The 24,421-nt window shown below is 42.1% G+C and overlaps 1 protein-coding gene across 1 annotated transcript in view; it reads right to left on the bottom strand.

Annotated features, from left to right (window-relative positions):
* The window catches only part of LOC143326483 (chemokine-like protein TAFA-2), a 69,861-nt gene that overhangs the window by 17,197 nt on the left and 28,243 nt on the right, over window positions 1-24,421 (bottom strand). The window contains exon 2 of the mRNA XM_076740042.1: window positions 18,228-18,328. Coding sequence (XP_076596157.1) covers window positions 18,228-18,327 — 100 coding nt within the window. The 5' untranslated portion in view covers window position 18,328. The remainder of the gene's footprint in view (window positions 1-18,227; window positions 18,329-24,421) is intronic.

Genomic DNA, 24,421 nt, shown 5'->3' with positions numbered 1-24,421 from the left:
TGGCCTGGTGACACGTGTCGTGTCCTGACATACTGGTAGCCCCCCCACCACCACCACCATCTCTACCACCCCACAGCAGACAATTTGTACTAATTTGTGCTTCAGGCGAGATATTAGGGCGGTGGATTGGGTATAAATTGTTAATATGCACAGATGTATTAACATAGCATTACCACTCAGCCATTAACCTGTGGCAGCGTGTGAGTGTGCCTGTGTGTGTGCGCATGAGGCCGTCATGTTTTAAAGCCTGCGTTAATTGTTAACTGCTGACTGGAGGTGACTTTTCACAAGCCCTTGGGGAATGTCCAGGTCTCCTTACTCATCTGTATTTCTGTCTCCCTCTTTCCCTCCCTCCTTCTCCTCCCACTCTCTCTGAAGTTCGAAACCCATCCAGTGCATGAGAGTATTTGCATCGTTTTTCCCCTCCTACAGCGGTTTCTCCTGTGCATTGTTGGGGGGGTGGGGGGTGGGGGGGCTCAGAGCCATGCCAGCCTCTTTTCATTTCTCTGACTGGTGTCTCTCTCTGTTTCTCTGCCTCTCTGTCTCTCTGTCTCCTTCTCTGTGTCATTCTGGCAGACCAGTATAGAGACAGAAACACAATGATTGTGTTTGGTCCAAACACCCCCCCTCCCCCACTTTCCTCCTCTGTCAGTCAGGGAACAGAGTGGAGAGGAGAGATCTATAGCACAGCAGCCATGTTGATGATGATTTTATTCTGTCTGAATTCTCTCCTTGTCAAAGGAATAAGGGCGGACACTCGTAAACATCAAACTCTTCCTATTTCACTTGAACAGGTTGCCATGTGTGTGTGTGCACGAGTGCGTGTGTGCGTGTGTGTGTGAGAGAGAGTTATGGTTGTTGTTTATGTCACTCTGTTGTAGTGGTGTCATTTCACAGATCTAGATAAATGGCTTGCTATAACCCTGTTTACTCTCTGTGAAAGACTGGACAGTCCCATATGTTACACCACACAGCACCAGTCAGCAATCCTCGTAGGTCTGATGTTAGCTTTTGTGCTTTTTTGGAACTGAAGTTAGAGATGAAGGAGTTGCACATTTTGTAATTGGACATTATTTTTATGATGATAATGGTTTTTAGCAGACAAATTACAGGCATGATGTTTATGCTGAGGTTAATGAATGGCACAATGCATAAAGTGTGGCGATTTCTTTGTCTATAAGCGTGGGCACGCCGGATGAAAGATGATGACACGCTGGTGCAGACTGTAAAAGGATGAAGTCAAAGTCATTTTGTGGCAATCCACCAACATGCAGGCAAATTTCGCTCGACATATGGTCGCAGGCCTACAGATGAATAATAATAACTGATGAATAATAAAATGATCTGCCTCAGCCTCCTGACAACAGATTTAATTCTTACTGGTAACGGCTTAGTCGTATGCACAGCCTGATCAGCGTCAGGGCTCCATGTCACCAGTATTTATGACTGTGGCATTTCAGACCAACACAAACTCAACACTTTCATTCGTATCGCTGCGATCACTGGAATTAATTGTTGAGGTGAAAAAAATTTGCATGCTACTTTGGCGTAGAGTTCGCACCAATTGCAAATTTTCATAGTTTATTTATTTATTTATTTATTTATTTTACCTTTGATGGAATAGAGCTAGACTGTACAAGTCCATTTCAGAGGAAGCTATCACATTAAGTATGTTCCAGCATCTAATTTTATATTACACCGCTCTGTCGAATGAAAAGCAAAGCCAGTGCAGCTTTGCTCTTTGTGTCCATTTTGCCAGCAATAGCCAGTGCACCCCCCACTGGTTGGCCACTTGGTCACCAGGCTTCCAGTAAAACCTATTTCATGAAGATGCATGAAAGGTCATCACTGTGCCACTTTCAGGTGTGATCGGGCTCTTAACTCCTCAGAAGATAAAGATTTTACAAATCAGTATGGGGAGGGAAGATAGAAATGGGAGAAGATTCAGCGTTTAGGTGAAGAGCTGCAGGTTTCATCTAACCAGCTGTGACAACACCATCAAAGAAGGAGCCAGTGTCTCAGAGAGGCACAAATACTGTTGCTGCTACTTTTTTTCCCTGAACCGGGGATGCAGTTTTAATTAATCACTGATTAATTAATAACAATTTAGTTAATATAGTATTATTTTGTCCTTTTCTTCTGTTTGAAACTTGTCCTAAACTGATGCTACTTTAAAGTAAGCCACGAGGGGTCTCTCAGTCAAAACAATGAAAATGAAAGACGTAGTTTGATCGTGTCATGAAGTGGCGTGGGATCCTGAGAGTTGTTCATTGTTAAACAACCACCAGCGCAGATGAAAATCTATTTGATGTGATTCAGGCAAAAATAATGTTCACAGACAAAGTAAAGTATCAAAGTTTTATCAACGTTACATTTGGTCGCGTCTGCTGACCCGTCCTCACTCTCTGAAGTAGGAACAAACAGCAACAGGTTTTTTCATTGTTCTCTTTGTCTCTGGGGCACCGCCTTAAAATCTGTTCATGAAGCAGTGATGTCATTGGTTGTCAGGCTATTTCAGCTTAGATTTCTAGTCTTTGGTATCCAGGGGGTGTGCTCTAGATCCTGCTCAAATACAAATCTTCTTTCCTGTCTCACTTGTTTTGGATATCCACATAAGAAGTGTGCAGTTTCTCTTTTAATAGCGAAATGCTCGAATCTGGACATTCAGGACTACTTACATGAGCCAGAATACGGTGCTGAGGACTTACAGCGTATCGAGGAGGAAGAGGCTGTCGCAGCTGGGAGTCAAGCACTGCCACTCGATGAGGATAGCAGCGCAGAGCCACCAGTGGCACCTGCAATAAACATGCCCTGATGGAAACAAGTGGAGTCTTTGTACTGCCGAAAATTTCACAGAGGAGAGACTCTTAAATGAATCTAATGTTACAGAGGAAGGGGCACGAGCTTGGTTACTTTACAACAAAGCTTTGGGCCACATACGGACAGGGGAGTGCTGGAAACATTTCAGGCTATCAAAAATAAACTGGAGAAAACAACCAAGGCCGGCGGGCTGAAACGACGTCTGAGCATTGAGGAAGTGCAGTAGCAACAGTATTTTGTTACGAACACAGCAAAGTTATAGTAGGAACTCATGTAACAAAGCATTTTATGAGGCCTGTTCAGGACTAGTTTAGCACACACACTGTCACGGTTTGTTATCCAGCGGTGCTCCTAATGTAAGTAGCTCTGAGTGGCTGATTGTTACACCTCAGTAACCTTTGCGTAACTCGTCATCTGAAATACTTGTATGCTTGCAAAACACATAGTTTAGTCATTTATGAAACGTGGGCGTTATGATGTCTTGGGAAAAGCAGCATGATATTATCTATTATTTCAGTTTTTCTAATTCACCAGGGATTTTTTACATTGTTCACTGACTGCATGTCCCCTCAACAGAGACATGCTGTGATATTATATCTGCTGGATACACTACATCCATCTAATGTTCGCATTTTTATACATTATGTAAATCCTTCCGAGGTTCCTTTGGTGTGAAACATATATATATAGTGAAAATAAGCTTGCCTTGTGAGTATTGTGTTTTTGCAGACAATATTGCCTGACAGCCTATCACCATTTCTTGGAGTGGATCTTGCAGGATGAGAGACTCGGGAGACAATTGTCTGGTTTTGCCGGCCTGTGTAATGCAAGCCATTAGAGCATCGTCTCACCAGAGTCATCACCTGACACCTGACAGTACCACGGATTCATACAAAATAACAGATAAAGGAGATGAGCTGTGACTTTGAGCCGATTTAACACATTTGTTTACACATTTTTTCCATTATTTTTTCTAGGAGCGAGATCATAACAGTATTCAGCTCACAGAATCATTGTAGTGTGCAAAGGGAGGCTGCTCATGCATATTTTTTAAAACTTTTGTGAATAAAACTTTAAATATGTGTTGATTGTAGCTTGCTCTGTGTCTGTGAATCTTCAGGAAAGGCCGAAACATCATCTGAATAAAAGACAAACATATGGAGGCAAAGTGTCTGACAGCTCTTTTCTACTCTCTGTCCCTCATCACATTCATAGTGAGGACATGCTATTGAGTTATGAAAACAACAGCAAATATTAGGTTTGTGCTTCTTGCTATAGATTCTCTTTGTGCACAGCTTTTGTTGGCATAGATCCATTCTGCACCTGCATCATTAGTGCATAATTTGTTATAATAGCCTGAGTGCTATTACACCAGAGTACTGTATCACGCTAAGAAATCCATCTTTTTTTACAGTGGAAAAACTTTCCACACTTACACACTTTCTCGCAAGACAGCAGATGTTTGTTTTATGACAGTATAATTATTGCAGCCATAAAAAAATAGTAATCCAAACGCAGGAGTTAACATCCCAAAAGCACTTCATATCGTAATCTATCCCTGCTACTGTTTGCAAAAAAGAGAGCTCTGTTGTGTCTATCCGTCTTTTGTAATAACCTTGAAGGAAATTGGCAGTTTAAAAAGCAGACTGGAAATTTGTCAGTGAGGATATTTTAATATGAATTAGCAAGATTATTAACAGTTACTGCACATTATTGCACTTTCCAGCATCACACCCAGAAGTCTCTCTGGCTTTGGAATTGGATTACTCCCTTTGAAGGGCAGGTGATGATGCTGGTGTCATCTGGTGTGGAAGTTCTGGTCAAGCCGATCCAGTAGGAGCTGCCTCACGCTGGCCTTGGAAGGCAATGACAGCAGTGCATTCTGGTTGTTTTAGGTTTTCTACCTTTGAACAAAAGGGTCTTTTTTCTCTGTTTTCTCCGGAGCACACATTTCAAAGACATTTGTGCCTTTCTACTGCATAGACAGACCAGTTTTATGACACGATCATGATTCCAGCGGTGAAATTCCCCTTTAAGGACTGATAAACAGTAGCGTTGTGTAATGAGATCCCTGCTCATTTGTGTCCCTAATGTTAACACAGTCTTGTACAGATTGAGCGTCGTGGATGACACTGGCATTAATACAGCTAATTTAAGATAAACATTATTAAACACAAACATAATTACTCACTTTATTTGACAAAGATGCTTCAAACACTGTCATTGGCCATTGAACACTGATGACCGATCTGATGAGGTCTGCGACTGGTGCGTCGAGCCCATCTCCTCTTAAAGCCTCTCTTCCATTGTGTCAGCACTTTCTCTCTAACTGCATTCATCAGGACAGATCATTACATCCTTCCAATCCCCTCCTTTCTTGCCTCTCTCTGTCTCTCATCCCATCCCTCACTACCAAATAGAAGGGAAGCCCTGGTGTGTCTGAGGCTGGCTGGCTGGCAGCAGAGCCAGAGGTGGAAAGATGAGGAGAGAGGGAGAGGGGAGATGAAGGCAGAGAGGAGGAACGAGAAAAGAGGGAGACGAGAGGAAAAAAAGCACAGCCTGCTCTGACTGTAAATGGTGTGAGAGAAGAGGAGAGTTTGTGTTGGTCAGATGATTGGTCTGTTAGGACTCTGTGGGAAGGAAACTGAAAAACCTCCATAACTGGGCTATTAGTACGCAGTGGGATAAAACTTAAGCTCTAAGTCTGTCTGCTGCAACTTTGAAAATCACACTGAAAACAGTGATTCCAGAGAAGCATATGCTGTCTGCTCAGTTGTGTATCTGTGTTCTGCTTACTGCAAAATTATCTGAAACCCTTCTTTTTTTCTTTTTTTTTTTTTACATTCAACAGCATACTGTATATTTTTTGAGCTGGCCTGATTACAATGACACAAGTTGCTTTATTCGGTCCACAGTGGTTATATTGTCGTTACTGTCCATGTGCAGACATTTTCTCCTATTTTGTTTAAATAAACCTCTTCTCAAGGTGCGGCCAGACCAGATTTCGCTCGATGTTCATTTCAGTGACACAGATTTGCTTCTGGTCATGAACTGACCCACCACATTCACTTTGCACAGAGTTCAATCTCATTGAGCTTTTACATACAAAATCACAAGGCTCTCTGCTGACCAGCCACTTTGAGAGACTGGGACTAACCTCTCCTTCAAGAGGTACTCTTTATTTTCTTAGTTAACAGCACTGAGAAATAATCCAAGCAGCGGAGAAGGAGGGTTGCTGATTGGCTACAAGGACAGTAACAGCAGTTAATGACCGTAAAATGCTGTATCATCTACAACTTTCTGAACTGTTGTTAGCCCACTGAAAACACTTGTGTGGGAGCGCACAGCCTTGAAAAGAGGCAGGACGTGACCTAAGTGCTTTTCCTTTTTGCATATCCCTTTGGCTCTCACAGCCTCACAACGTTGGAAGACGGAAGCGTTTTGTTTTTTTTGTTAAAGGAAATCACACCAAAGTTGTTGCAGCACAGCCAATATTCTGTACTTGCTTCAGGCAGTTTGTATAATTCACTTCAGACTCACCAGGGGAGATATTAAAGAACTCAGTGGCAGAGTTTCATTTTGAGAAGAATACAAAAGCTGAAACACAAAAACACTCATTTATTTGTTTCACATTTCACAGTTTCTTAACAACAGAATCTGTAATTTTTTTCAGTGAGGTACAATCTGTGAACATTGCCTCAGGAGATCTACGGAACGCGGTGTGCCGCAATGTGTACATATTGATGTGTGTGTATGCAAGCAACTGTTTGTTTATCCATGCTCCTGTTCACTGTCACTGTTGTGAGAGTTTTTGGTCATTTGTGAGCAAAACCTTTGCAGGTTTTGTCAAAGGAGGTGATTTCTGCAACAATTTGAAATGGTATCTGTAATTTAAATTCCAGTGGAGAAATTTGTGGATTCAAATATTTTTTCTTAATTATCAAGAGGCCAGTTCCTGTTTAATTCGGCTACCTTGCACTTCACATGTCTTTGTAATTCCATTCTATACACAGCTGACACACGACCCAACTTGAGCCCAAATGCCTCTGAGTCAAGGAGAAATTCACAGTATTTGTTTGGCAAGCGGGAAAATGACTGAGAACACTTGTTGGCAGAGAGAGGATTATGTACAACAAGCAGAAAAGGAGATGAAGGAGTTAATTTAAGTGCTCGACATTGCAGCACAAATGAAAAAACAAATTGAGCTAAATGAAATGTGTGAAAGGAATCACGACCTGTGTAAAGGGGAAATACATAAAGGTCGTCTCAAAAAAAGTATGTGTGTGCACACAAGAAGGCCACACAGAAAATAGCAAAAGACCACAAGGAAGCGCGGTTATTTCCGGGACATCTCTCCCGTAGATGAAAAATAAAGGAATTTCTATTAATCTGAGCCAAAATAAGCATAAAACACTCAGTGAGGGATTGAGTGATTTGTGCTTTAATACAGCCCACAGAGTATTTACAGTGGTGTTCTGCTAGGATTAGTTGTGTGAGAGGATTAGTGAAGCTGCATTACTGCTGTTTTATTTAACTCACAACAGCAAAAGACTAAAAATAAAAGCCTCTTAACCACATTTAGGCAACATGAGAGGCCAGGCTGGACAGTTAGACAAACATGTTTGCGTCCTCTTAAAACTCCTGTGCTGGAAAGTGCAGGGCATAAACACACACAAACATTTCTCACACGCTCAACTTTCTCTACTTAATCTATAATCTAGTAATCTGCTGAAAGTTGCCCGGTGCAGCATATGCTGCGTAAAGAAACACTGTGTCATATCTGTTAAGGCGATGATGTTGGTGAGAGTGCAGCATATGCAGATACTGGCAGGATCAACAGAGTGGGAAACTCGCCGAGAGAGGAGAGGATTAATGCAAAAAAAAAGACCAGGAGAGCGAGGGAGACGGTGACAGAGAAAGCGAATGAGAGAGAGAGAGAGATTTGCAGAGGCAGCACATTACCTCTCTCCCTCTCTCTCTCTCTCTCTCTCTCTCTCTCTCTCCCACACTCTCTTTCCTTGCATCAGCATTGATCACAGTACATCAGTAAAGTAAAGAGCACCCCATCCATCAGTGCATGGCTCTGGAGCTGCTGTAAGGAATACTAAAGCTGCTCTCCACAGGGCATGCACACAGAAGCACAATCATATGCTCACTGTTTACTATATCAACATTAGCATTACAACGACCAAAATAGAGACACCGCTAATCCGCTGAAATTGTACTACATTTGAGACGGCACACCGGGAGCGTTCACAATGCTTAACCAAATTGCTAAATTTTCCCCAATCATGTTTTTATTGAAGCAATCACGACCGGTGCCAGGTTTACGTTACGCCACGTGTTCGGTTTTGGTTCTGCTTTATTGTGTTTTTAGCACACGTTCAAACAAGTCCTGGATTGTGCAGGATTCATATTTTCTATTTTACAAATTTCTCCTGCATTGGTGGCTGTTTGTTTGAAGGTCTGCTTCTAAAGAATGATTTTTTCGGAAAAAGGAAACATGAACTTATCCAGTATGGCTCTGTACATTTTCCCTTTCCACATATACAAAGCTCCTATATAGGATAAGTATGTTCCATTCATTATTCACATGGCTTCAAGCATGCCAGCTCTACTGGGAAAACTCTGGAAAGAGGCTATTCTACTTTAGATCCAGCCAACAGGAGCCAAGCAACACTTAGGAACCGTAAACATGTAACCGTAGAAGCTATTGGTAACAGTGTTGTCGGGTTATGATACACAATGAAATAGCACTAATCCATCCAAATCATTCTTGGGTACAAATATACACATGGCTGAGGAGACAAAAGCTTTGGATGGATTCCTGCCTCTCCTGAAATCCTGTCTCAAATATCTAAATGGTTCAAAAGGTAACATCTAGCCATTTGTGTCCCCGCCAAACATCTGGTCATTTGTAGAATCCCCTGAAACTGTAAATCAGAAACCGTGTACGCGCGGAACAAAAAGGGAGGGAAATGGGGTCAAATGGACCCCAAGGAGGCAAAGCAAAATGCTTTGATATGCTAAGAGCTTGACTGTTTGCAAATTACACAATAACATTCTGGGAGTCATGTGTCTCAATGGTAATTCTCTACTATACAAACACTAAACAGTATCTCAATGCAGAGTGCAGATATATGTGTTCATGTCAGGCAGTTTGAAACTAGGTTTGAGGTAATTTTCACTGCATTACATGGTTTGTCCATCAGGGATTGAGATAGTTTGTTTAGGTTTGCCGTTTATGTCAAAGAAATTGCTTTAGGCCGACATATCATTACCAGATTTTCTACACTCCCATGTATGGACAGTATCGGCCTCATAATCCAGTTTCTGTCGGGCTGCAGGGAGTATAATAAAAAGACAAGCAATACAAGACAAGCAAACATTAGTCAAAAGCTCCACGAAGAACTAATGACCACAATATGTCCTGGCTGATAACCCTCTTGATATGAAACAGATTTTACTCCACTTTTCATTAGAAAGTTTTTGGTATGATCCCTTTCATCTGTATGTTCTTCTGTGGGGGTTAAGACCAACGGTAGTTTTCACCCTGCAGCTCAGGACACTCGTATTCCTCGATCAATTGAGCACTATTGCTTCAATGTATGGTTTTCTGTCTGAGCGATGTGATTAACCAACAACCTTCAAGTCCCAAAGTAAGCTCCCCTGGTCATCCTTGACTCTAATAAAAGAAAATGGTATGTATTGGCTATACATATTTCAGAGCATCTCTCCTCGCTTGCCAAGAGCTTACTTGAAAGAGCGATACCCATCTCAATGTGACTTTCATGTAAAATAAAGCCAACAGAATTGCAGATACAAAATTGGAAATTCAAATGCATGTAACCGTAATACTGTGTTTCTATGAATACCAAAGGCGAGTATTGTACAAACACATAAGAACAAAACCGCTGCACCGCCCACCAGGCAAATACTTCTGGAGGACAAATTGGAAATTGAATCATAAACTATAAAGAGCCAAGGTTGAGTTCAGCTGCGGAAGAAAAGACAGACGAGATGGAGGTGGAGAGGAGAAAAGAAAGAACGGCTGCATTAAATAAAAGTTCACTCTTTCTCTCCTGCCCCTGCAGAAATTCACGCTGTGCTACCTGATTGAAATTTCCTGGTTTAATAGCTGTGAAATAAAGTAAAAGTTAGGAAGAGGAGGAAAGAGAGAAAATGAAACAGAGGGCAAAAGACAGGAATAGAGTGGTGCTGGAGCAGCGAAGGAGAGGGAGGGAGACTTGAAAACTCAAAGACCAAAAGATACACGGGTTTAATGGAAAGCGAATTTCTTTATGACTTGTAAAAACTGCAATCAGGGCTAATTAGTCATTACTGTTTTAAACACGTCTCCCTGCAGTTCTCTTGCCAGAATGCTAATCCACAGGGCTGTCGTTACCGTCCCAGTCCCACATAGTGGCTTAACCAAAGGCCGAGTCAATACAGGCTTTAGTTTTGCTTAAGAAACCCTACAGATGTATCAGGCTGGGTCTATGCGGGGTTGGCTGGTGAGCTAACAGGTAACGATTAGCACTAATGAATGCAATGAGAGGGCCCCGATGAGGTAATCTCACCGTGCAGCCACAGGAATCTTTCCATTTACACCAATTAGTGCAGACACATAGGCAGGCGGTGGCCACAGCAGCCCGACGCGCACTGTTAATGCTCTTATTGTTAACTCTGAGGGTTAAACTTTGTGTGTGGGTGTGCGGCATGAATCCCTTCCTCTGCATTGTCCTCAGGATCTTCTCTCAGGCTCTCTGTTGTGGTGTTTGTCAATAAAATGTTGGAGTGGCATGTTTCTGAGTGGGATCTTTTTCTGTACCATTTGACCTATTGGTAGCTTTACAGAAATACCTGTCTCTCAGGACTTTGATAGAGCAGTGCACAAGGACGTCTTTAGGTTACTGTGGATCGCAGTGTGTTTCACTTTTTTCCATAGGAGCATTGCTATTCGCTTGACTCTTGGGACGGCAATGTCTGTCTGTCAGCCTCGTGGTCCGATGGTCGGAAGCACTGTAGACCAGACTGAAATATCTCAGCTTAAGTGATTCCTTGACTTTTCCTCTAGTGCCACCATTAGTTTGACATTTTCGTTCTATAATAAAATGTCTCAACAACTATTAAATGGATTGAAGTGAAGTCTGGTTCAGGCATTCATGTTCCCCTCAGGATGAATTGTAATAAATTGATCCCTTGACTTTTGTTCCAGCCAACCAGAGAAGTTTCCACTTAACCTGTGAAATATCTCAACATGAATTAAGATTCAGATTCCCAGATGATGAATTCTTCTAACTTTGTTGATCCTGTCACTTTTCTTACTCTGCCATCATCAGTTCAAAATACTTTGGTTTAATGACCAAACCTGCAAAACTAATGAGTGTCCCTTCAGCCTCAGCCGTACAATTAGGCAGGCATGTTATTTGATTTTTGCCAATATCCGATATGCTGATATTGTCAAACTCATTTTGGCCAGTCGCCAATGCCGCTGTCGATATATGCACAGATTTCTTTTCCTACCTAACTGCAGAGGGCATCAAGTCTCTTGTAGTGGAATTTACATATTATTTTGCTCGTCCTCTCATGAGTGACGCTGAGCAATCACTGCAGATAGCAACTTTGCTCTGGACACTTCAGACAGACCTCTTCACCACAGACATACTCGCGTCACATGCGCAGAATTAAAGTGTGATCTTATCGGCAGAAATGTTCATTTTCAAACCTTTATCGGCCATGCCAATGGTGTGCTGATACTGCTGTGCATCCCTAAAAACATTATACTTACTAAACTTCTGATGCTGTTGATCATTGTCTTTCCTCTCCACAATGAGAAATTTCACATTACATGTGACATTCTCACATTCATAGACTTTCACCTCTGTATCATCGAGAACCACTGCCCTAAAATAGTGACACGCACACATGAATAGCAAACGCAGAAGACACATTTACATAGTCAGATATATTCAAAGCACATGGCTGGTCCTTAGTAACCCAATCACACCCTCACAGTCCGCTTTTGTTTATCTGTCGACCTGGTTCTTCAGGCATAGGCCATGAATCACTCTGCCTCCCAGCAGAGTGCATCTCGCTGTCTGGCATCACCTTTCTACTTTCACAGATATTCATTTTCTGCACTTGGTGGAAAATAACAGTTATAAACACACTTCCCCCCCTGGTAGAAAAGCCATTTTGGTTGCTTTGTGACCCTCTTGTTCAATATTTCAGCAAACAGGCCGTCCACTTGACAGACATTAGAAAATGTATTTCTCATCTCCACATCCCTTGAATATGCGATGGAATCATGTCTGAGTAGGAATAAACGCAGAAGATTATCCTGTGATAGACTACAAAAGGCCAGAGTGCCTGGAGCCAGTTATCAAATACACTCCTGGCACCTTAATAACTAAATACATCATGGTTAAAACAACACTTGCGTTACCAAGGACACACTGATTGGCGAAGGTTATAATATGTAAATTTCGTTCCTTGGAATTTGTCAACACCAATTGAAGTGGAGCGAGGGAGAAAAGAAGGGAGAGAGCCAGGGGCTATGTAACACCCATAATGATGAACAAATGGACACGTCAGAATTAACAGGTATCTTGGTTGCTCTAAGGCAAAGGGACAAAGATCATGATGTCCTCAGTGGAAACCAGTATGGCAAAATGTAATTATAATTTCATAATGTGAAACATTTTGCTAAAGGCAAAGGTAATTTTAAAGCATGCCGTGACCTGTTTGGACGAAAAAGGTGTTTGAATTACCTGAAAATGTACCTGTTCCCAAGTTCTCAATGAAGGCAATTTCTGTCCAGTTTGTTTATATGAACTGCTTTATTGTGTGTCTGGCCATCACTGAAGTTTATATTGTCACAAGGCAGTAAAACCTCAATCTTAATGAAGAGTAAATTAATATTGTTTTTTTTTTTTTTCAATCAGGAATCAATGATTCCCCATATTCACGACCTTATGAAGGGCTTCACAGAGTCGACTGGACGCGTTTCAGATGGAAGTGTGCAGAGCCAACATGCACAGACACTGAGCCTTTGCACATGCACGCACACACACACAGAGCGACATGTGTGCCGTCATTCAAATGTCACAGCCATGAACTGGCAAAAAGCTGAACTTCCCAAAAGAACAGAACAGTTCAAACTGTCTGCAGTAAAAGAAGGAAACACCTCCTGCTCGGTACCACAAAAGCAAAAGAACATACTATAATAATGGCGCTGCTGTATCTCACCCCTAACACTAATATTCTGCAAACCAACCATTTATCTTTGACATTTTTTTTTACATCCTGTACCAAAGCTTTCACGATTGTCACTTTGTTCAGTATTGTGAAACAATATCAGTTTACTTTTGATAAGTTTGTTATTAATTACAGAAATGCAGTCTCATAGTGGGACATGCTTACGTGCATATCCACCACCTTGATTTCTACACCCTTATTTTCCACCTCACTGCATAAAGGGCACGCTACTTCCTGCATTAACAGTAAACACTGCATTCAAAGGAAATCGTGAGGTGCAATATGAAACCACTTATTATTATTCTCCCAGTAATTAGTTGACTTCATAGATTTCACCTCTCTTTCTCTCTTTCTCCTACATAAAATAACATAAACACACTCTCTCCGTCTCTTGACCAGCGAATCAAAAGTGTTCGGGAATGCTGAAATATTTGTCAGCATGAAAAATTTCACATTTCTAATTTTCAGCTTGAATTTTTCACGGGCCATATGGAGCTGTGTTGTAGACCAAGCGTGGAGTGCAGCTTTACTGTGGAGCAGCGTCTAAGGAGGGCAGACAGCCTGTCTCTGCACATCACATTAGAGAGCCTCTTTGAGTGTGCGTGCATGTAGGTGTGTGCGCATGTGTTTCTGTGTCTTTCCGTGTGCATTTACTGCATGCCTGACTTAATGCACATGTCCCTATGTGCTTGTGTGTGAGTGGTTCAGCACATGCGTCTCAGCATCCCGATACGTCTTCGTCCTTACATCTCTGTTTCCCCTTCCTAGCAGACAGAAAGCCTTTCAGAGTAAGTTAAATTCTTAGTAGCCTCTAATCAGTGGCGATGTATGGAGATTGCAGCCTATAGACCGAGAATCAATGACTTGACAGTGTGTGGTGAAGTGATCAGCATAATCACTGTTCCGCTTTACTTCAAAATCCAAGCCAAGCCATTTCTCCAAGGCTATTGGCAAAGCCACTGAGACATTTAACCACGGCCTAGACTTTGTCTTCAAATAAGATCTCTTCATTGCAGGAGATCTGTAGTCCACTAAGAGCATTAGAGCTCTGTGGTCTGAGTATAAAGCTTGTAACTTTCACTCACTTCTGTAGCGATGTGTATAATAAAGCATGTGAATAAGAGAAAGAGACAGGAGGATGGATGGTTTAACAGATGGAGAGGCACGGATGGGAAAAAGAGGCATCTTTTTCTGTTCTGGCCTGAGAGATAAAAATCTGGAGAATAAAAGGTGAGTACAAGCCAGCCATACACATCCACTCACACACGTAAACACGCATGCTGAGACTTCCTTTGCCACTTTCCTGCCCCTTCCACTTTCCTCCTGAGGTTTCCACAGCTTGTGTCTTGTCAGCTCATGCGTCTTGAGCAGGTGGCAAGAACACGGATGCACACATACTTACACATACATACACATTAGGGCCAGGTAATTCGACCTAAAAATAAAATCTTGATTGTTTTTTTTTTTTCAAGCTTGGGAACAATTCATGATTTTAATTTACCTCCCTGCAAAATGTGAACTAAAGCTAAAACATAATTGAAGCATGTTTTTTTAGGAATGCGTGTGCAACACAATCAAGCAACAAAAATAAAAGACTTGCACACCTGCAGGATCAAAAAATACAGGTTATCTCATGCAGCTATGGACTGCCAGTACCAGATGCTTTACTAAGATGAGCGTGGATGTTCACTTTAATTATCCGTGTCAGCACAAGCTGAGCATAAAAGTCCATGCGCTAATTCATTTGTTCCTGCTGTTTGTGTTTCTTGGGCTGGCTGGCTGGCGTTAGTGAAAATCAACCCCGCACACTGTTCTGTCCACTCCCATGGCTTCACCTACTTTAACAACAGATAACAACTGGTCAACAAACACAAACCGAGCTCAGGCCAATGTGTCTGTTTTCAGTCTATTCCTGTCATTGATTCAACTGTTAATTTGCTGCAAAGATGGCCTGAGATAACTGGACACCTGCAGTTCTGACAGTCCCATAAACTGCAGCAGGTGCACATTTAATAAAACTATTATGTCGCAGTTTGCTAATGCAGCCCACTATCATCTATTATTACTTTTTGACTAAAAGCAATTAATTTGATGTGTTGCTACAAATAGAGTCAAGTATTATGAATGAAAGGAGGAGAGGGGGATGCACTCGCAGCAACCATCATGCAGAGGTAACAAATTTTCATACATGCAAGCATATATGCGTGTGTGCCTGTGTGTTCTCATGAGAAAGAGACAGTGTGTGTATGTGTGTGTGTAACGTATGTGTGAGAGCGTCAACCTTGAAGTGACCTAAGGGATTGTATTCAGTAATTATCTGATTACTCGTCTGTTTTTCCCCACTCAGACAACCTGCAACTGGATAACGGTGTAACTCCCTGATTACAACTTACTCCACAATCAATCACCCATTAACGGGAGCACACAGACAGTACACATGCCCACACACACACACACACACACACACACACACACACACACACACACACACACACACACACTCAAACGACTGTTTCAAGCTGCAATACTAACACCACCATTACTGCCCTTTTTTCAGGAGATAGTATGATAAAATAACCATGACAAAGTGTTCAGCAACACAAAGCCGCAACCACTAAACTGTGTTTTTAGTGTTTCCGTTGGATTGCGCAGACCTCAGCACTTCACTGAAAGCCCAATGATGCTCGACAATAAGAGAGCATCTACGTCCTTTTTCCATGTCTTTTCACCATCCTTCCATTTATGAAAATGTTCGCCCTTGCCATGTCAAGAATGGCTGGCATCCAGAGAAGAGGGGAGTCAACCTTACACGCAAACAGCAACAACACAAGCACACACACAATGCCATGGAGGAGCTCGCTTTCCAGCAAGGACACACACACACACAAATACTGAACAGACACTTAAATTCACACAAAGAGCCACAGTTTCCAAGAAGTGTTAACATTATGAGAAATTTTCAATTATGACACAGACCAAAGGGCTGGTGCACTATACAGCTGCGTTCCTTTTAAAGAATTAAGACTCAGACTCGTCAGTCATTTTCCCTTTCAGTCATCCGCCAAGTGAAGGGAACGTACAAGGCAGATGTTTGGGCATACATTACATTACCTTCAGTATATGTGAATATCTTCAGCATCAGTGATGTTAGACACGCAGTAACAACAATGACAAACAAAGACAACCAGTTCAGATGAAGGGCAGCTGTTGCACTCACTTTATCACGGCATGAAAGCCAAAGGCAGTGCTCGACATTTTCAAGCCATCACACCCTATCATATGTAGTCAAACCCAAGACAGAATCCACTATCCATCACTGCTTGGTTTTATCCTCGGGTGGTTTTGTCATCGTCAATGACTTATTTTGGTCAGATATGTTTTTTAAGATGTTAGTCACATCCCTGATCTGGAGAAGCAGCCTTGAAATAAATTTTGCTGTCTTAATGATCATGTCCGTGATACCGACACCAACCTTTCAAACTTCAAGTGACGTCTTGCAACCCCTGGAACGCCACAGATCTGCATCCTTTTTGACACCACTTAAGCGCCGACTTGAAGGACCACAGGTGCTGTTTGGGGTCTGTGTAGTCAACATTATTATTAATTATTTTAGTATAACATAATCACACCTCCGCAAGCACCATATCCCACAATAGATTCAATCCAAACTCTTTCTCTTCATTTACGTAGCTCTATAAATAAGCCCCTCTTCAACCTCACCAACCTTCTCCTCCACCACACTCCTTCCATCCAGCCTCCATTCCTCAAACACCAACCTCCGGTTCCCACCATCCAGGACCATGTAGCAGACTATAGGGTGACAGGACCCTCTCCAGAGCCACCCCCTGCCTCTGGGAAGCCAGTCTCATACATTCAAGAACTTTTTGTGACTGTCGGTCTGAAACATCTCAACAACTATTTGATGGATTGCCATGAAATTTTGTGCAGATATTCATGGTCTCCAGAGGATGAACTGTAGTCACTTTTATGATCCCTTAACCTTCCATCTCTCTAATCTATCTAATAATTTCACTCATGGCCAAGTACCAGCAAAACTAATCCAAAGCCACTTTATTACACAAACTATCACCTGCTAAAACATGTGATTTAATGAACAACTATGACAATGTCAACTTTTTGTTGAACATTATAGGGATCATAAAACTAGACTTTGTTCAGTAGCAGAGTAATTCTACTGTATTGATTTGCTTTAGACTGTACTAGTGCACCTAATAAAGTGGACGCTGAGTGTTAAGTTTCATGAAGCTAGCATTTTTTCTAGGTACTGGATAACATTGGATGAAACTATTTCAATCAATAAAATGATCACTGAGTTTCACCTCTCTGACACCTTTTAACAAAATCTAAACACTGAAAGCTTACAAAGATACACAGATGTGTTCATATTCATATTTCCACCCCAAGAGTGTATGTAAGTGAACAGCATGCCCTCAGGAATAAAAAAAGCTCTTACTCGTACAGAGGTGCAGTAGTAGTAGGTGCACTGTGCTCTCTATTAAAGCTTTTTTTCCTAGAGGAAGGTAATTTTTCCATGTCACACACTGCTGATCATTGTGAACCACAGAGGCGAAGATACCTAACCTGCACATGAGAAATGAACTGGAAAGTAGTAAGAGGCCTCAGGGCTCAATCATGCTGGTGACTCAGCCACTTGGCCCACATGGGAGGAGTATCACGCATCCAGGGATTTCTAATCCATAAGGCTCACTGCTCGCTGTCTGTGCTGTAACCTACAGGCATTTTGGAGAGTCGCCCCACTGATGGGACTGCAAAGACGTGAAAGCCCCTGAACTGAGCAGACCTTTCTTGTTGGATTACTTGTGTTCCCCTTCCTTTTATTAAAGAACTTTTTTGTGTGTTCTTCTTGGCATCCAGCCTCTGTGGTCTTGTATTTCACTGTGAGTCCGACCTCTGCATTCCCTCGGGTAGCGCGCGGCCTATTCACTCCAACTTTACAACATGTGAAAAGAAATTGGCTGCAGAGGTTGCCTGCAGTGGTAATCCATGATAGATCCAATCCGGTAAATTCCTTACACAGACACTGACCATGTGACAGGGATATGAACATCCACACACACACACACACACACACACACACACACACACACACACATACATTTACCTACCTGTGTGACTCCTGTGTGCATGTGTGAGGGAGGCCAGACAGAGGGACAGCAGTAGACTCCACAGACCTACTCCACAAATGCAAGGACCCCGTTCCCGCATTCTGCCATAAAGAGACAAAAGCACATATACACCATTAGGAAATGCACACAAACAAATGAATAGAATATACTTTAAATTCTTCTTTCAGCTGTTGTAAAAGCAAATATCTGCCCCCTTCCTGCCTCTTTAACCATTCTAGCAACAGATTGCTCCTTTTTTATGGCCTAATACCTGCAAAACTAATGAAATTCCCATCAGTTCATGCCAAACCTATATGGTCAACATGTCAAACGTTATATATGCTTGACATCAGCATGTTAGCATGAGCATTGTGAGTGTATTAGCATTCAGCCAGCAGCCTCACAGAGCTGCTAGCATGGCTGTTGACCCTTAGCCCTGTTAAAACAAACTTTCCAAGATAAATGTAAAGCACATAGACACAACCGACTCCTGACAACCTACAGGAGCTCTTTGTCTTGCCAAAGAAAACAATATTTACACAGGGAAAATTATTGTTGACTGCAAAAACACTCAAACAGAAAGGGAGATGATGAGTGACATAGAAGAGGGGGAGAGACGAGGAGAGAGAAACAAAGGGATGAAAGACAGATGTTCGGAGACTATCACAACTTGTAGATTTGGAAAGTCTCCCTCTGCTTTGTTCTTATCTTGGCAGCCAACAGGAGAACTATGTAAAAAAACAGTGACGAGCCAAGTTCTGTGAATACAACCTACACGTCGCCGTCCGCTGATTCAGTCCTGTGTATGTGTTTATAAATTTGGATGGTTGCAAATAGATGGCATCTGTTGCTGCTGAGTGAAGAGCCTTGTAATCCAAACTAAAGCAGTTCAGAGCTTTTACAGCCTACTCAGGTCGGACAAATGTCACAACTCACAAACAAGGCAATAAACCTTCTGAAAAAACAATAATGGAAACTCTCTAATAAAAACAAAAGTAACAAATAAAAATAGTCCAATAGAAAACAAAAAAAAAACAACCAAGAACTGTGTTTTGTTTATCAGCAATATATTTTTAATAATAGTATTTATTTTTTTATGATGTTACTCTGGGAAGGATGCACACAACAATGAATAAACACTGCAAAACACACAATATCTCGTGTGTGTGTGTGTGTGTGTGTGTGTGTGTGTGTGTGTGTGTGTGTGTGTGTGTGTCTCTGTCTGTCTGCCCAAATGCTAACAGGTGTTTACATTGAAGTGGTGATCAGGGATGCATATGATTAAAGTACTTCATATTCTGAGCACTGAGCAGCAAGGAAACTTCTACAACAGACAAACAAACTCTCTTTCTCCACCGGGGACACTGTGTTTTCTAAGTAGGCCTGTATACGTGTGTCAGTGTGTGAGTAAATACCTGCAGGAGGCAAGCAAAACAAAAGCACGTCTAAGACTTAGAGAAGACTGAAGAGAAACTTCAACCCATTTTGCCTTGAACGCACCACGTTGATATAAAAACACTTAAACTCAGCTCAGTACTACTGCTCTTGTTTGCACACTTTTGGATGTCTTTGCAACTCCAAACTCTCCACAACTCCAAGAGTTGATTCTTGTCTTCATATTTCGTGGCAGGGGAGCTTTTACTCAGATTGGAGTGAACACCATGTTGCATTGTCCTTTGGTTCGTCTTTTTTTGGTCTTTTTTGGTGCAGCATGAGTCTTTTTTTCTGGACAAAGGCAAAGAACTATCATTACAAAGAGCACTGTTGCCTGGGACCATAGTCATGTCATATCTGTATATCTATATCTATAATTTACAAACTCAAACAGTGGATTTAGTGTTATATCACTCTTTTAATACTTTTCATGGAAGTTGATTTACTTTTCTAGTAAACCAGCAAACGTGTAGAGCAGAAAAAATAAAAGAATCTTGTGAAATACTTTTGAGTAGATGTGTGATGATGTAAGTAAAACAAACCAAACTTTCCAGGTTTGTGTGAGAGTCTGTGCAGATTAACTCAGTGCAGATGAGATTATACAGTACACACACACACACACACACACACACACACACACACACACACACACACACTCACACCTGTGCTGATGTGTTTATTTCTGCACACATATTTGGGCATGTGTGTGAGCTCTTTGCCATGAGGAGGTGTGTGTGTGTGTGTGTGTGTGTGTGTGTGTGTGTGTTAAGCCCTGGCTTGAGTTCTGAGTTGGGTGTGTGAGTCATCTGGCTATGCAGCCAGGCATTTCTAGAGCTGGGAGAAGCTGCAAAGCCAGACAGGCTGAGCCAAGGCTTTCTCTGGTTAGAGGGCTTCATGCACACGTGTGCACACACACCCACACACCCACACACACACACACACACACACGGACACAATCATACGCATATACGATTTATTGTCGCTTTTCGTCTTTTCTCCCATTCATCTCTTTGTGTCTCCTTTAGTCAACCTCCCTCCCTCCTCCGCTTACTCCCTTCCTCCTGTCCACACCTATGCTCTGCTTGTAGTAAATAATTAGGAAACAAAGCAGAGACGCTGCCCGCTTCCTCTCCAGCTCATTTAGACACACAGCAGTGTTTGTGATGATGCAGTGCCACTTCATTTTGGCTGGTTGTTTGGTCTGTCTGCCGCAGAATGAGTGGGTGTGTAATATAGAAATGGATTCAGAACGAAGCACGAAAAGAGAGAGAGAGGGAGCGAGAGAAAGGAGGCGGGGGAAGTGTGTGTGCATGTGTGTGTGCGTGTGTCTGACTGCTCAGGAACACAGGGCTCTGATCAATAGCCTCTAAACTGCTCTAAACTCAGCAGCCGATCATGACTCATGTGCGCACACACACACACACACACACACGAACAAACTCACTTATACATGCCCACAAACAGCAGCTGCTTGTATCCATAGCATGGTTTAAGTCAAGGGGTTTGTGAATTTTCTGATTGTGTGCTGAGTGATTAAAATAATTGCACTTACACTTCTTTACATCTGCATATTGATCCCATGCATGCGCTGAGAAAATGTTTCCAGCAGCCCGTTCAGGTACTGCAGATGTCTGATAGAAATTCCTAAACTCCCCAGACCATATCTGCCGGTTTGAATAGTGGGAAGAAAGCAGCATTGGATCATCTAACCCTGGATGATGTAGCTTTCATTAACCAAACACAGAGGAGCAAAATAGAAAGGAAGAGCGAGAGGAGAAAGAGATAGAGTTGGAGAAGGAGTGGAGGTCTCAGATGAGTTTTGCAGTCTGTTCCATCCCTTTAATTAGTCCCATTGGAATGCCCTCGCCGCTCCACGCTGCTGATCAGCTTCCCCTCTATATCTCCAGTCTGTATTTGTGTGCGTGTGCACGTGGGCGTGTGTGTTTGTATGCATCTTAGCTAAAGCCGGACAGACATCTCACGGGCATATGAGCTCTGGTTGATCTCCCAACGGTGGAGGAGAAAAATGTAGTGGAAATACATTAATATTCAAGGAGTTTTCATTCCCTGAGATATCCGCCATTTGGAAAATTGGATGCCTGTACTCTCTACATCAGTTACTGCGGCAATTAACATGAAACAATTTTGCTATCAGAAGATATACCATAGCGGCGCTACTTTCATTCTTATCCTGAACAACTGAATTGGCAGTTTTAAACATTGAGAATAGTTTTAATCTGTGTCTGCGCCACAACGGTATGAACCATGTTTGGGGTGCTTGCACGCTTTCCCAGTTTGGTTCAGTTAAATCAAACTGGTGCACTTGCCAGTTTAGTGTGGTTTGTTTGGGCTGGTGTGAAAGCTGTTCATTGATCTCTGGTGTGGACCAAACATCCAGACCGACGCTTTGAAAGCAGACTCGAGGTGCGTTTATGGTCTGAGGCAAACGGAGCAACAACAGCACAGAGTGTTTGGAAAGTGTTATTTTGACATGACGCCAAAAACTAAACTGCTGTGGCACCTCGAGTCCACTAAAATATGTGCTGTAGAGATCTTACAGTAATATCCCTCCATTACATTATGTACTTTTGTTAGTTAGTTGCCAAAACTGTCCAATCAATGAGTTAGTTGAACATGAAGTGACCAAGACTTTTTGCTCTGGTCCAAACCAAATGTACTGAGCTGAATGATATGAGATATGAAAGCACCCTAAAATGTTTCCAGTGCTATACTGTGTCTTGTTGTAATTTTGTGACTAAATATGAGAAAAGGCTTCCACACCAATTAGCGGTGAAATCTGTGATTCCCTACAAGCTTGTTTGTGTATGTTTCTGTAAGTGTCCCCTCCCTCATGAGACGTTAACTAGCCTTGTATGACTATGGATTGGGAACAATAGATAGGGATCTCATTCATTCATCCTGAGAATTTAGAGAGATGACAATCGCAGTCTCCTGTGGAGAGGGACCATGCCTAAGGTCGTCAGGATACTCGCAGTAGCTTGCTGTGCTGTTCAAAGTCGCAGTATCAAAAGAGAATGGAAGATATTGTCTGATATTGTCAAGGGGCAGCAAAGAGGAGCCGAAAGGACAGAGATGATAGAAAGCAAAGATGAAAGGTAAGGAGACGAGTGCATAGAAGCGAGGTAAAGAGCAAAAGTGAATGGCACAAGGATGAAGGAGAGGGAAGAAATCCCATTTACACCTGTTATTAAAATGTTATCTGTATCCAGACACATTGTCTGGAAAAGGAAAAACACGTTAACGCAAGGTCGTGACTGGAATGTGATCAGATCTGGAGGTAATCTGGTTGGCATTGTGTTAAGATCTTAGTTAGGTGTAAACAATCAACACAACGTGCCGCATCCGTAGGCTACACAGTCACAGAGTATCCTACACGCCTGTACTCCAACACGCCAGGACAAACTGGCACAGTATATTTGAACTCCTGCGAATGCCCGTCCAACAATTTCGTATTTCCTGATAATAAAGTGGGGACATTTTCTAAACATTTAGAACAGCTTGAAATATATTTAGAAATATGTAGGCCTGCAAGTTTCTCAAAACATACTCCAGGTAAGCACAGCGAGCGGCGGACAGCGACAGAGCAAAAGAGACAGAGAGAGAGAAAGCTTATTGTTAGGACTGAACACATTCAGTAGGTCTGAATGAATGAGTGATCATTGACTTTTCACACTATTTTCCCCCCACTGCTTCCTTCCCTTTTGCTCTCCTCCTGACATTTTCTCATCTAACTAGGCCAATTAAAGGTTTATTTTGACTAACTCAGAGTTGGTGAACTTTGAAACGGTGGAAAGTTTCATTTTGTTTCTGTTGACTTTGAAGTGTGCGCTCTCTTGATAAAATGACTGTTTCTGTAAATGGAGTTTGGTGGCTTTGGCGAGGTGATAGCAGCTGTTTCTGGCTGAACAAAAAAGGTCTATCTTGGTAGAAATCCTTTCCATAATAGAACAGAATAACAGTCTGAGCATGTCTCTGGCAAAAAACAAGCACTTATAGTGGACTTACAATTTGAAAAATTAGCTGTAGATTCTTAGTCTCGTTAATATGCTTATGCACCAGTGTCTTAACTCGTCTCTGCACGCCCACTTATTCTTTGCAAGGTCGCAGGTGACGACACCTTATTCCAGCTCAGACAAACACTTGCACATACATAACCTAGAAATGTTTCTAAGGCCAAAGCCTTGGATAATTTGAATACTCGAAAGATTGTGAGTCATGTAAGGTTGCAGGTGTCCTTAATTCTACAGTGGCACAGTAAATGAGTTGTGGCTAATTAATCACACTGCAGAAGATGAATGTGGAACGGATGGAACACAATAGCGTGATGATTTGTCAGAGGACGTCTGTGTATCCTTGTGACTTAATTGAAGAGTTTTTTTGTAGCTGGACTTTGGACTGTGACTCTCCAAACCTAATTGCAACTTCGGGAGATTTCAGCTTGATTAGGCCTCCCTGATCCTGCCAGGAGCATGTGTGTGTGTGTGTGTGTGTGTGTGTGTGTGTGTGTGTGTGTGTGTGTGTGTGTGTGTGTGTGTGTGTGTGTGTGTGTGTGTTTCATTAATAAAATCCAAAGTTTGGCCTTTGTGGAGAAATTCACTGCATGTGACCTGTGGAGAAAGCCTGCAGGTTCAAATTAAGCCTCCAATTTAACAGGCATTGTGGAAACTCAACGGTGTGTGTGTGTGTGTGTGTGTGTGTGTGTGTGTGTGTGTGTGTGTGTGTGTGTGTGTGTGTGTGCA

Source organism: Chaetodon auriga, chromosome 10 (genome assembly GCF_051107435.1).
Source record: "Chaetodon auriga isolate fChaAug3 chromosome 10, fChaAug3.hap1, whole genome shotgun sequence".
In the NCBI taxonomy this organism is placed as follows: domain Eukaryota; kingdom Metazoa; phylum Chordata; class Actinopteri; order Chaetodontiformes; family Chaetodontidae; genus Chaetodon; species Chaetodon auriga.
This window is presented reverse-complemented; position numbering and strand designations above follow the sequence as displayed.